Consider the following 14642-nt stretch of genomic DNA (forward strand, 5'->3'; position numbering starts at 1 on the left):
GAAGAAAAAGAAGAGGGGAGGGGGGGAGAGAAAAGAAAATAGGGAGCCAGAGAAAGAGCGAGGTAAAAGGCATATAAACATTAATGTTAATAAATTAGTTTACTCCGCTACAAAGTAATTACTAGATATTATTGATATTTGCAGCTTTGTATACAGTTAAATCGAACGCAGAGAAAATACATAATGAGGATTTTTTTTCCCTCCCAGGACCCAACATGATTAGATTTGTTATTGAGTCAGTTACGATAAGTTCAGCAATAAATAAACAAATCGATCTTGACATTCAAATCCCCGGATCTCCAGCATGTACAGTAGAACTCTGAGCTTCTGATGTATTAAAAAAAAAGAGGTTACATGGGTGGGTGGTAAAACAGCAATTTAAAAAAGGATTTCTCCCTCCCTTAAAAAAAAAGGTACCCCCCCCCCAAAAAAGATCATGACATCCCCTGGAATGATATGTGCGCGGTGTTTTATTTTTACACCAATTTCATAGTGAGTTGTCTGTGGCCTTGTGGTAACTCTGTTCTCCCCCCCCCCGCCCCCCGCTATAATCAGATCCAGCCAAAACACGGATCTTCCTAAAATTAAGCATATTAAGAGGGCACACATAGGAAAGGGTGGGACATGGTTGCTGTAGGTTTTCCTGTCGCTTGGCAGGATTATTCCACACACAGACACACACCACCACCAGCACTTCCACCTGGTTTCCTTTTACTCTTGGGTGTGGACGCTACTTCTAAACACAGCCAGTTGCCCTTTTTTCCTGCGCATGCTTCCTCGGAAGTAAGCTCCACTGAGTTCAATGAGCCTAAATCCTGAATCGGCGGAGTGGGCTTCCAGCCCTGATCACTTCTCTGTACAGTCTTCCTCTCTATAAGGCCGCCTTTCCTCCGACTATAGTCAAAGCTTTAAAAAAGAGGTCTTTCTGCAGACTGGGGTTGGTGCTATACAGTATAGAGCCACTAAGCAGTTAAACGTTAACGCTGGAATTCGGACCCGCCGAAATCCTGGCTCGTCTGCCTCCTGTCCCTGCTAATTTTGCATACTTCTTGCTCGCAGATATATGTCTGGCTTGGTGCATCTGACCAAGTGATTCCAGTCCACGCCAGTTTGTGCCATCGTGGAAACGCGTTGGCCTTAGAGGTGCCGCAAGACTCTTTCTTGCTGCGGCTCACCCGCTGGAATTCTAATGCTCCCTTGCAATGAACGGCACTTACTTCCGAGGAGCACCTTTCAGGATGGGGAGGGGCGCTCATCCAACCTCGCTGTGGGTTTCTCAGGTAGGCAGCTGCCCTTAGGTCGCTCGCTGCTCTTTCACCTGATGGGTTGCAATCCAAAGACGTCCTGGCATTGCATGTAATAATGGACAAAAATAAAAATAATCGAGCAACCGGGGTTTCAAAGCAAGAGGAGGCCGGAGATGGGGAGGGTGTGTGTGTGCGGGGAACGGAGAGGAAAAGCCTTGTTAAGGGAGCATAAAAGACCGTGAAATGCCTAGAGCAGAGCTAGGATGAAGCAGCCCAGGCTCTCTGAGGTTAGTACGTAGGAAAGGAAGGCGTTTAAGCGCCTTCGGAAGTCGAACATGAACGCGAGCATGTCATCCATTCACCATGAAAATCAGTACAGACTTGGCCCTGGCACATTCTTCCCCGACCATGCCTTCGGAGAGACAGAAAAACAAAAACCCCTGCAGGGCTGGGCGAGTACCTTTCGGAGGAGCCCTTCCCAAGGACCCCGTCGCTTGCGGAGCAGCGCTTCCCAGAAGCCAAGATCTGGGCAGAATTAGGAGATTACACGGCATCTCATGAAAGCGACTCAACGTGCTTTTAAAGGGGTGGGGGTGGAAGGGAAGAGATGGTGCGGGGGAGAGGGAGAGAGATCCGTGGGCACTTCAGCGAGCTAATAGGCTCAAGATAGCTAGATTGCGCGCGCGGGTGGGAAGAGAAGGGCTGCAGGGCGAGAGAGAGCGCGAGGAAGGAAGGAAGGAAGGAAGAAAGAAAGAGAAAGAAAGAAGGAGAGCCGGACAGAGGCCAGCAGTCTTTTCTGTCCTCCTTACTGTCCACGAGGGCCGCGTGAGTTGCACTTTAGATCTCGTGCTTTTTAGCCAGAAGACCAAAAGTGACGATCTGTTGCTTCCCCTGAGATGGCTACAAAAGAGGAGGGGGCGGGAAAAGCGGGGGGGGGGGGGACAGGAGGGAGGGAGGGAGGGAGAGAAGGAGAGAGGGCCCATACTCGCAGCTTGTCAATTTCAACATTTGGTCACGTGACCAGCGCCTCCCTGCTAAGGATGGGGATAGATTTCCACGTCAGCTTTACGTCTCCAAATTTCTTACTTCACGGATCTGCTTCAAAGAGGCAGCTGCATTAGAGAATCATGTTAAGCTCGGCTAATGCGGAGAGCCCGAGGTAGCCTAATGATGGATTTTGATGAGCGTGTCCCTTGCTCGTCTAATATGTATTTGCCAAGTTGCACGTACTACGTGTCGGGTCCTGATTTCTCCAGCCTCCCTTCTTTCCTGCCCCAGACCCCGTCTTCTCGCCCCATGACATACTCCTACTCCTCCAACCTACCCCAGGTCCAACCCGTGCGGGAAGTCACCTTCCGCGAGTATGCCATTGATCCGGCTAGTAAATGGCACCACAGGAACAACCTCCCGCATTGCTACTCGGCCGAGGAGATCATGCACAGAGACTGCCTGCCCGCCGCCGCCAACACGGCCGCCGCCGCTGCCGCTGCCGCCAGCATGAGCGAGATGTTCGGGAAAAACACCGCCGCCGTCTATCACGGCCACCACCCGGCTACGACAGCCGCCGCCGCCGCCGCCAGCGTCTCGTCCAATTTCTATAGCACCGTGGGCAGGAACGGGGTGCTCCCGCAGGCTTTCGACCAGTTCTTCGAGACGGCTTATGGCACGGCCGACAGCCACTCGGACTATGCAGGCGAGAAGAACGGGGAGAAGATGCCCCCGGGAGGGGGAGCCGCTCCGGGGCCGGCCGCCGCCGCTGCCGTCGGCGCAACGTCAAGTTCGGACGGGAGCTGCGCCAGGGACGCGGCATCAGCGGCGGCGGCGGCGGCTGCCGCGAGCGCCGCGGCCTCGGCTGCGGAGGAGAAGGAGCGGCGGCGGCGGACGGAGAGCAGCAGCAGCCCGGCTTCGTCTTCCGGCAACAATGAGGAGAAATCCAGCAGCTCCAGTACGTATAAAGGCAGCGCCCTGGCGCTTTTATGAAGCGGACTTGGAAATCTTAGCGCACCGCCGCTGTTAAATTTTTATATGCTGTTTTATAAGCATATAAGGTTTATGGAAGGGCCTGTAGATTTCCCCCAACAAAACTTTGTTATAAAAGGAGAGATCACGTGGCGGGGACTGAAATTGGCCGTGAAATACCCACCGGCCAATGGATGCCTTTTTAAAACAAAAAAAGAAAAAAAAGGAAAAGTCCCCCCCCCTTAAATCATAAAAAAAAGAATAAAGAGAGAGAGAGAGGATGTTGGGGAGAGAAAGGCTCTGTGGTCAAACTCTTGAAAATATAATAACGCACGTTTTGCGCCTGTAAATGCACCCAAAAGGGGATTTCTGAGTCCTTTGATATCCATGTAATCCTGTGATTATTTTTCTTCTCTCTTTTTTTTTGGATTTTTTTTTATAAAAGCCATGTGTTGCCCCAGAAGCCTAGTTAGAAACTTGGATTCAAAGCCATCCCAGTTTTTTAACGATTGCCCGGGAATAGCGTTTAGCAGAAAAACTAGCTGCCTGCACTGTAGCAATATAGTTAAAGCAACAGATTAACCTAAAACTGGCCTTTTTTTGTCTAAAGGAAGCCATTTTCCTAAGACAATGTGGCAAGTATGTGTTGCCTTCTGCCCAACAGTTTGCTACTTACAATTGCTATTCAACCTGTCACTGCCTGGTTTTATTTTTTTTAATGTAGATTTTTCTTGCTCCTCACCCCCTCACCTTCAAAAGCCTAGGAAAATAGCCTTGTAATGAGCTATAACAGCAAATGGGGACGTGTTGTGTGTATGTGTGTTTGCAAGGAAATATAGCACCAAAATTTGATGTAAAAAGCCTTTAAACATTAAAGGAGGGGGGCCATGAACATTAACCCCAGTGTGGCTATGAAGGAGCGAATGGACTTGAGATAATATAGCAGAGGAGTTAATTTTAAGACACACACACCCCAGATGCGAGTGATAAGATGTAATGAACTAGTGGTTGTCCTAGGCGCTGGGGTACTGTTTTGTTATTTTTAAACAAAAGGAAGCTGCACACAAAAGCAAAACCAAGTTTAAGATTAAAAAAAAAAACCTCGGTCAATGTACAGAAACCCATTTGGCTTCTCAGATCCTGGTGTCATAATGTCCTTCAGGGTTGAAACAAGCGATGAAGCTCCCTATGTCCTCTCTTAAAACTGAGTTGCAAAACTGGGTTGCAAGAACAGTGTCACAGCTGGGTTAGGTTACAGAGAGTCTGCCATCAACCTTCTTAACCTTCCCGCGCCAAGCATTGTATTATTCGGAGACTGCTTGTGCGATGTCCATCTAGATCTTGTGCACTGCAGATTCTGCTGACTAGGGAGTCAGTAGTTTGGACACTGTGGGTTTTAATTTCATAGCATAGTGCCTCAGGTGTACTGCCTGAAGTGATGCTTCGAAGTGAAGATGTTGGGATTTTGGAATATTACATGCAAATATGTTCCTCAAATAAAGGTCAGGCTAATACAGCTGCAGAACGGAACAGAGCGTCAACTTTATGTAGCTAATAAACAGGCCTTTTCTCAATGGTTCAACCCAAGAATGTCCCTTTATTAAATATGAATTGCAGTCGTCCCCCAGCCCTATCTGCTCCCAGACTTAATGGCTTCTGCCTTTTATTTTTGTCATTCCACAGGTGGACAACGCACCCGTAAAAAGAGATGCCCCTACACCAAATATCAGATTAGAGAATTAGAGAGGGAATTCTTCTTCAGTGTCTATATAAACAAAGAGAAACGCCTCCAGCTCTCCCGAATGCTCAACTTGACCGACCGTCAAGTAAAAATATGGTTTCAAAACAGAAGAATGAAAGAGAAAAAAATTAACAGGGACCGATTACAATATTACTCAGCTAATCCACTACTTTAAAAAACTCGTAGCGTTTTTCAAGATGAGATTAAATTCAGATCTCGCCCATGACAAGGTCAAGCCACAGGGTTACCTATGAGAAGGAGGTGTGCAAAGTGACGGAGGACGCTGGGAAAAAACACCACACTAATATTTTTTCTCGTCCCCATAAAAATGTAAGCCAACTGGGGTTTCCCGCTACTTTTCCCTCCCCGCTAAAAAAAGTTCTTCTTAAAGCTCTTGATATATCAACTGGAAACGGTTTACACCCTGGACCCGCATTTCCAAACACGCCACCCCCATATTTTGCTCCGAGGGCAATTTTATACCTCTTACCTATAGACACTGCAACTCATCCCAACGCGGGTTCACACGTGAAAAAGCGGGGAGTGAGTTATTGGATTCGTGTCGGTCTAAAACTATGTTACTTTGGTTTTACTGTGGAACATTGCTTGAAAGGCTACCCATGGCTGCACCGGAGCCTGATGGACTACTGCAAAAGAAAACCTACAGGAGCCCCCGCAACCTCTAAATGCACAGCCGCCGTCCCATCACCTTCCCCTCCTCGACCCTTAAAATGACAAACCTTCTTCCGCAAGAGCGGTTACCCTCTTGACCAAGTTCAAAAAATTTAAGCAGTTGCAAGGCCAATCATAAATGTTTGTAGAGGTGTAGTAGTGTTGAGTCTAACCGTGCTGTTGATAGGGAGTTATGGCGTGGAAGGTTTGACAGTCTCCTTTTGAAAACATTTCAGGTATTAATTCGCCATATATGGTAAGGAAACAATCACTGAAGAGTCAAACACATAGCCACGTGCATTAGCTTTCGTTTAAAAAACCCCAACAAAAAAATGAACAACTGTCGAAAAGTGGCCATCCCTTTGGAGACAAATCATTATGTTCTTATTTAAATGCTTAAAGAAAATTAAAAACCAAACAAATAAATAAATGCACGGTGGGGTGGAAAGAGAGGGAGAAAGAAAGACTAATCTAATAGCTCCAAAGGGGGAAACCGTAAAAGGAAGCTTCTGGCTTCTGTCTCAGAAACTTTCTTCAGGAAATACCTGTGGAGAAGGACAGTTTGGCAAATACCACACAACACTTAATTGGACCCTGGATGTGTGCAATGCACTGAGATCAGATCATTAAAATAACTAGCGTTTTCTTTCCCTTAGAAGCCCAAGCAGAAGGCAAACAATGTAAATATGGTGGATTGGTTTTCAGATCTTTTTGTTCACTATTAAGTGTCGAAAGCCCTACTTAATCGCTCAGGCGGCAGAATCAAAGAACGGAGAGTTCCCTGGAGTTATTTTAAATATATATAAAAGAAGTATATTTCCCTGCAGGAACCAAAGCGAGAGTGAGAAATAGAGAGAGAGAGAGAACAACGAATTTTAAAAGAAAGAACTATTTAAAAGTCTATATCAGTTTACAAAGGATATTGTGTTTTATTGTAAAAGTCGCTTGCTGTCGAGAATATCTGAATGTATATTTCATACGAGAATGGTGTTTTACAAGGCTTGTACATTTTCAAATGATCCGTTTTGGTTGGTATATGTTTTTTTAACGGTCCTTTTCCTTGGAAAATGTCGAGTTTGTCCTTTTTTTAAAAAAAAAAATCTGTGCAAGAAAGATAAGGCGACTAGAATGTTGTAAAAACCACCAGCTTCGAAAAGGGACACGATTTCTTTTACACGGTTCACAAAACGCAATACCTTTATATTCCAACACTGTTTGAAGATATGTATCGTCATATATGTAAATACGGTTTCTTTTACTATGCGAAGGTCTTTCGTGGCATGTATACAGTGGTACGGCGCACAACGAAAATAAACATGTGGGAAATTTATAATAATAATAATAATAATTTTTTTTAATCCTTGTGTTGTATTCATGGATATTCCTTGATCTGGGCTCTGAGAGTTTGAATCATGGCTCCGGAATGGGATGCTTTCATGGAAATTCCATTCACCTATTGCTTCTGGTCCTTCAGGATCAGGCAGTGCAACATGTCTGGTATTTATGAATGCGTAGGCAGACTGCAGCGAGCTTGAGGCCAGGTTTCACCGGTTTGTAGAAGTGGGAGGGGGTGGAGAATCACTCCTTCAAGTAACTGCAGATTACAGGCTTTATACATTTGCTCACAGGTGTAAAACTTATTAGAAAAGCTGGTGGTTTTTTCTGGGCTGGTCCGCTCTTGTTTATCTCGGGCGCCATATTTCTGAACACACTCCTTTAAGTGCTAAGAAATGTTTGTGGCAGGATCTGATCCCCAAAACGGCAATGATAGCGAGGCAGAATGAAGTATATTGGTTGAAACGTGTTGGTTCCTCTGTGGTGACTCCTAGGGAAAGAGGATGGGGAGGCATTCCTCGTGCGAGTGAGGCCCAGATGGGCTGTGTGTGGTTTTCGTTCTTAATCTCTGGAGCGGGGGTGGAAATTAAAAATTAAAAAACAACCCACCGAAGACCTTTTTGAGGATGTGGCATGAGGTTGATTTTCCTCTCTTACACTTAATCAGGAGAGAAAGTACATACTGTTTTCTCCTATTGTTTATTGGCTTTGAACTTCTGTATTGCTTTGGACATCACCCATAACCTTGAGGTGAAGGGCTAACTGGCTCTGGGCTTTTGCTGACAACCCCCACCTAAGCCAGACAGCGTCTGGTCAAAGGAAATGTACAAAGATGAAGCGCAGGGGGAGAGAGGAGAGAGAGAATGGAGCTCACTTGCTTGTTTGTTTATTTGGCTAGCATGCTACAAAGGAATGCAACTCTTAAAAGGGAGAGATAGAAAGATAGATGGAGAGAAGAGAAAGAGAGGGAGAAGACAGGGAGAGGAATAGGCGGGTGGCAATAAATGTTCAGGCAGCAACTTCCTTTGCTAGTTAAAAATTAACTGGTTATTCATCTCTAGGTTGACTCATGGAGTTTCTCCAGTTTTGTGGAGAGGCTGCTGGTGATTTCCTGGCCCAGTTAAAAAAAGGTGGGGGGACATCCCATATGTGTTGCCGGGACAATGCAGCTATAAAAGTGCCCTCGACTCCCCCCCCTCTTCTATTTGCATACTGGGAAAGCTGGGCTATAAACGAGGCGGAGGTTTGTTTCAGCCATCTCTGAGCTGTGGAGGGTAGATCTGCGGAGGGCAATTGTCTGCGCTAGCATCCGTTCGTTTAACGCGGGGCATTTGGAAACCGGCTGGCAGGTCAGCTCTGCGGAGCAACGCTGTTGCCACAAGATGGCGTTCTTCAGATCAATGTCAAAGCCGCAGTGGGAGAAGAGGGGGAGAGGAAGGGGGGGTTGAAATCTTGGCCTTTGTTCCCCTTGCGTTCTAGGAGCTGCACATTATATTATTTCACTTTCCACGCTCAGATTTGCAAAGGTAAGGTGAAGCCGATTGCTCACTCCTTCACGGAGAAGCACAAGGGTTGAGCCAGGAGCTTCTCTCTCACACACACTCTCAAGGCTAACTACTCCGGGCTTCCAGCGCTTCCAGAGGGTGAGTATTTCCTTTGAGGCTAAGTTTGGTTGATTAAAGAGGAAGCAGCTCTTATCAAGGTGCAGCTGGGGTGACCTCTAGGTCTACTTGCTCTCGATTAAATCCTTTCACGTTTATTTTTATTTCTTTTTGGAAGTGGAACTCCAGGGGTGTGGTGTCTTTTCGGAAAGCCAGTCATTAAAAGGTTTGCTGTGGAAAGTATTGTTTGAAGGCTTGCTAAGTTTAGAGAGCAACTCCTCGAAAGGAGTGGAGAAAAGGTTTTCAGGTTGAAGGTCTGCCAAGCAGTTCACGCGGTGGTGAAACAAGCGTAGGTAGGCCAAGACGGCTGCTTTCTTATAAAAGCTGCATCCCTGGGAATACAGGATTATGGATGTCCACGTTTGTCTGGAGGACGCTAGGTGTCTTCTATCAACTAGATCTATAGCGGCGTAGACTGAAAATGGCAGCTATTGGACTTGAGCTGTGGTTTGCTCATTCCAGTTTGGCCGAGTTCGCCCGCCTATGGTTGGTTTACAGCGATATTTATTAAATGCCTTTTTCTTCCCAGGCAGCGTCACTCTCCTCCACTCTAAGCAGAAGGAGCTGGAAATCGATAGAGCTGGATGTAGAGTAAAAGCTCCTTTCGCTTAACACCCCCACCTCGGAGCGATCTCATGTAAAGCCAATTCCTGGGTGGAGGTTGAATTTAAAATATCTCTGTTGATCCTGTCTCTATTGATCTGCAGTGTACTTGCTGTAGAGATATTCTGAGAGCGGAGCCATAATCTGGAAGGCCTAACCCTTGTATACAATAACAGGAAATTTACTTAACTGGACACTTGGAGCTACGGTCATCAGCATACTTGCTGCAGCGAATTTGCAGGGATCTCGTGTTATGATTATTCTGAGCGGGCCAATTACTTAAATAGGATTGAGGGATACCTAGTTTTCTCTGGATTGCTGCCTATTATACAACATCCAGAGGGGATATTCTTGAGCTTCCTTTCGCGTAAAGCGCCTGGGATCAGATGCTAAGGGTGAGAGTTACCAGTGTAGCATCCAGGATGGATTAGGAGGAGCAGTCCTGATTTCTTAAGCAGTCGACAAGCTGACCTTGGGATAAATTACAGATTACAGAAGCTCGCGATGCGATTCCCACCCCCCACTTTACCCCACTCAGACAGGCCCAACTTTATTCTAGCAGTCTGCCTGTGGTATTAACTTATTCGGCTTGCATATTTTGGTCCGAGTCATGTGTTATGTTAGAAAGTCTCTTATCTTGACTACGCACCGCCCTACTGAACTATGATTTCTGAAGTCCAGTGTTAAAGCTTTACTCGGTTATTAAGTTGGGGTGGAGGAGGCGAGGCGGGAAGACGGAAGGAACTTTCCTTCAGTGTTTATGGAAACAAAGGCAACCGATTCATAGGAGGGAAACGTTCCGCCCAGCAACTTTCTTGCTTTTATTTAATCAATTTCTTAGGTCTCATTAGCAAATCATTTCACTAGTCAGCTCCTGCTTCTGTGGTAGAAGCATGGTGTCCTCTTTTCCGAGGGAACTTTCCTCCAGTGCTTATGGAAACAAAGGCAAGCGATTAATAGGAGGGAAACGTTCAGCCCAACAACTTTCTTGCTTTTATTTAATCAATTTCTTAGGTCTCATTAGCAGATCACGTCACCAGTTACCTCGTGCTTCTGTAGTAGTAGCATGGTGCCCACATAAAATGATAAAAATTTAAGCATAACAAACTCAAATGAGAGGTTTCCCCCTTCATTTTAACAACAACAAGAAGAAAGAAAAAGAAACCAGCAAAAATGAATAAATACGTGTATTCAGAAGCATACTTTTTTCGTTTTGGTTGCTTCTCTTTCCTTCATTTCATCCAAAAATATAAATAATGAACAGGTTTCCACAGTGGTTAGTCTCTAGATATCCTCTGGTGGTAAAATTAAGTTTGCTGTAGATCTAGGTCAGAAAGCAACCTTCCTTGTAGCTAATTCCTTATATTCACTCTTCCCCACCCGCTTCGATTTCTAATAAGCTGGGCTAGTATGCTTGGGGGAAGAGGGTGAAAATGACTCTACGTTTATAATATGTTACGATTGCTTTTTCGCACACAAGCACGCCTAAGGTCTTTAAAGAGGCGTCTTCCACTTCGACGTCTCCTTCAGCTATCTAGTATTCCCCATCCCACCCCAAATCTGTGCAAAGGAAATGCCTCTGAGAACGAACCATGGCCGAGCTTCAATATAATTTTATATTATAATTTCACGTTGTAACTTAGAAATGCAAATAGATATCCCTCCGCGAACAGCTGCTGCCTCCTAGTTTGAAATAGTGTGCCAAACTCACGTTGAAAAGAAAAGAAGAAGCATAGGTTCAGACATGCGCCTCGCTTTGACTTCAACGTATTATTGCCTAGCCTAAATTATTCGAAGGGAGAAATCCAACTTTGCTGGAGTCAGATCAATGCACTCTCTCCAAATTTCGTTGCTACGTTTACAACATAATGGGCTACTAGAACCAGACGGGAGTCTACGACGGAAAATGCTAGATACGTGTCTGCTAGCCTGGAGCTAGGCTTGCAAACCCAGAAGTGAGTCGCATTAAATTCAATAGGGCTTCAAGTCTCAGGTTAAATGTGCGCAGGATTGTAGTATTTAATAACTTTCTTATGCTCCGGATCCTCTAGCTTAGGCCTTGGGATGGCCTTATTTTGAAAGTGAGCCTCACTGAGACCTGAAAGGACTTGTGCTCTGCTCCCATTCATTAGGAGACGTTGATTTGGGAGAGATGCCCTTGACTTCAACTGAATTTACGTCCAAGTAAATACGCATTCATATACGTCTGTGGTCCCAGCCACTCTCGCGCGGAAGGATGTCCTATTGAAACCAGCAGGACTTCCTTCCCGACCGAAGCGTTTAACACTGGGGTGCCAGGCTGCGATCCTTCGCTCGGTTGCCCGCACATAAATCCCACCCCTATCAGAGAGAAGAAGGAAGGTAGTCACCAGCAAACCGGTGAGCAGGATTTCAGCCAGACCAGAATCCCAGCTGCCAGGAAAAAAAATGGGCTTAAGGTGCAAACGAAGTCCAAATTTTAAAGGAAATAAATCTCCCAAACCCGATCGTCGCTCACTCTTTACCCTTCAGGCCCTCTCCCCCCTTCCCCCCTCCTTTTAACCTGAAAGAATTTCGAAGCGAAGATAAAAAATTACTTCGGTAGTCGTTTGACACCTTTTCTTGGCGCAGAGATGCAGTTCTTAAAACGCCTGATGGAAAGCCGCCTGTTTGGAAATTTTTCCAGAGGGAAAACTGCCTTGGCACACAGTCACATTCTTGACAACTGACACTTTTAATATTAAATAAGTGCGCACTGATTGTATTAATTTGGGTGGAGATTTACAAAATGCAATCTGCGGCTATATATTTAAAGGCAGGCAGCCTTCCGACTCCCATGATAGCTTTTACACTTTTTCCTTCCTCTCCGCGCACCCCCCCCGCCACCGCAAGCCCCTTTCCCGCAAAACCTCAATTTACCCATGTCAGAAATATAAAGCCCGTTTTAATTAGCATACAAAATAGCATCCCTTTCTTAACAATGTTGTACCTTTTTAGTTCCTCCTGGAAATAAGGAGTGGATAAATCATTCTCTTCAGCGAGTGGGATTTTAAAGGAAGAGAGACAGAAAGTGGTAGGGGGGGGAATCCCTCCTTCGATCTAACTTGGCTTAAGTTATTGTGTCTTCCTTAGCCCTTCCAGTCTTTTTTAATTTTCAGTTCAAACTCATAAAACAGCCTAACGACTGTACTAATGCAGCCATTATATTTCTCTTGGACCAATAACTGTGGTGTTGTTGTTGTTGTTAAAAAAATTAATAGGATATCTGTGTCTCCGCAGTGTACAAAAGCTCGTCTCCCCACCCCTCACTTCAAACTACCAGCCCTTTGGGTGGCTTCTGAGAGCCTTCGGTCCATTCCATAACTCAACTAAGGAGACTCTAGGCTTTGCCGACCCACATGTTCCAGCGCAACCTGGTTGTAGAGCTGGCTGGTTGTTTGCTGGTGCTTAACCCGCCAACCCTCCACCCACCCACTTCCCAATCTCCCAGACGAGTTTGTTGGCAGGAGCAGAATGAAAAAGCAGTCATTTCTCTTCTCTCTCTCTCCCCCCCCCCCCCGCCCCGCGCGCCCTGCATAATAGTCTCAAGAAATGCTATAAAGTCCTGGTTAATGTCCGAGACACATTGTTAAGTGTTTAAAATGTTACCGCTACACACAATGCACGCCAAAGTAGTTTAGCTTGCTCTAGAATTGACCATTATCTTTTATAGTTAAAAATCAAGTGCACATTATTAGTTTTACTTCACTGGCTTTGACGATGCTTTTGGCCTTGTTAGCGATTAAAGAAAAAGGCGCCGAGAGCCGAGTTCACGAGCTTCTCCTCGCGCGGTCCAAAAGCTTTCCCGAGTCAAATGCTAGCCTTCTCTTTACCATTGACCTCCCCGGGCTTTGGATCCGGCCCTGGGTGCCTTGACCATCAAAGCCCAGACGCTTTGGGTCCCACAAACGCAACCATAAAAGGGGGCCCTGGATACGAGGGGCCGCTTCCTTATTGCCTTATACTTTGAGTGAAAAGGAACCAACAGTACCCTTGATTGCAGAGGGTGTGTGTGTGTGTCCAGCTGCAAGCGGTTCTAACCTGAAAGAGAAGAGGTTTCAAACCATTTTCCTAGCCCCGCTCCTCTGGTTTCGACCGCCGGTTTCCCCTTCGAGTCTTCTCTTGAATCTTAAGAGCAGAAACCGAGTCTTGCTGGGATGGATCCGACCAAAGGTCCAATTGACCTCCAAAGTGGCCCACGGGATGCCCCTGGACCTCTTTGAAACGGGAAATGGTCAGTCGCCCGTGCACTTATGAGGTGCGAATTCCCGTATCTCCAGGTTTTTCGCCTTCGCTAGACTCACGAATCGGCTCGACCTTCACTGTAGCACTTATTTAAAGAGAGGAATGGCGGAAGGGAATTCTTTCCATTGGGATCTATAGATTCGCAATCTTTTTATTTAAACTTGGGGGTGATTATTATTTTTAAACAGACTTGTAGTATCTTTCCTTTATTCGCCAGCGGACCCTTCCCCAGGTAGACGGCTGTTGTTGTTGTTGCATAAGTAGCAAGATTTTTCAAGGCATGCGCTTCATTTCTTTTGGATCTGGCAGATGAGGGGTGAAGGCGGGGATCAACACACCGCACAGAGGGACGAGATTCCCCCTCCTCGAAGTTTTGCTCTACCTGATTTTAGCCCCACCAAGTCCTGGGAAAGGCGAAGGTGGGCCGTGCGCGCGGGTCCCATTTCACTGCGCGGGGATCTGCTGTTACAACTCTAAGCCCATTGATAATACGTTTCCAATGTGCTAGCCCATAAAAGTGCTCCTTATATGGCATTAATTTTGCTAGAAGTCATATTGCCCTCCTAGGAATCTGATAAGAACTTGTTCCTCACACATTAACACAGTGTAAGTTAAGTCGAGTTGGGGAAACACGGACAATATTACTCCAGGGTGTGGGGAAGGCGGCTCTTCTTATAGGCTGCTGACCTCCTGCCTCTGGTTGTTCTGCCTCCATGCTTAACTTGTGCTGGAAGCCAGCAGAAGTGAAAAACCCAGGGTGCAATTCTTGGCTGGTGGGAGAGGAGATGAGAGGTGAGGGTGATGGGTATGGCAGTGGTGGAAGTGGCTTAAGAAGGACGTCTTGCCTTTCCATAAAGATTTTACGGGCCCGGCAAACTTGCAACTATCTCTGCCAGGCTTCCCATCCGACAAGCCAGAAACCTCAGGAGGCCCCCTTCGCGTTAACTTGCCTAGGAGAAAACTCGCGTTCTGTGTCCTGCTGCCTTCTGAATGTTTTAGAAGCGGAGGGGAATCCCAAAAGGAAGGGAGGGAATTTCCCCACTTTTGTAGGCAAAACCAGGGCGTTATTAGGCACGCGAGGCTTGGCAGATCAATCCTACCCTACCCACCCCCTCCGTGGTGTGGAAAGGGGGAAATGTGCGGAGTGGCATATGAGCATTT

The 14642-nt window shown here is 46.3% G+C and overlaps 1 protein-coding gene across 1 annotated transcript; it reads left to right on the top strand.

The window, feature by feature from the left end:
* The first annotated feature begins 2219 nt into the window (after positions 1-2219).
* Positions 2220-6937, top strand: HOXA11 (homeobox A11). Its single transcript, XM_083578840.1, is given in 4 exon segments — positions 2220-3032; positions 3035-3085; positions 3087-3192; positions 4890-6937. Coding segments are annotated over 4 exon segments (1032 nt in total). The 5' UTR covers positions 2220-2390; the 3' UTR covers positions 5123-6937.
* Positions 6938-14642: the final 7705 nt, after the last annotated feature.

The sequence above is a fragment of the Podarcis filfolensis genome, assembly GCF_964270895.1.
Source record: "Podarcis filfolensis genome assembly, chromosome: 12".
NCBI classification, from domain to species: Eukaryota; Metazoa; Chordata; class Lepidosauria; order Squamata; family Lacertidae; genus Podarcis; species Podarcis filfolensis.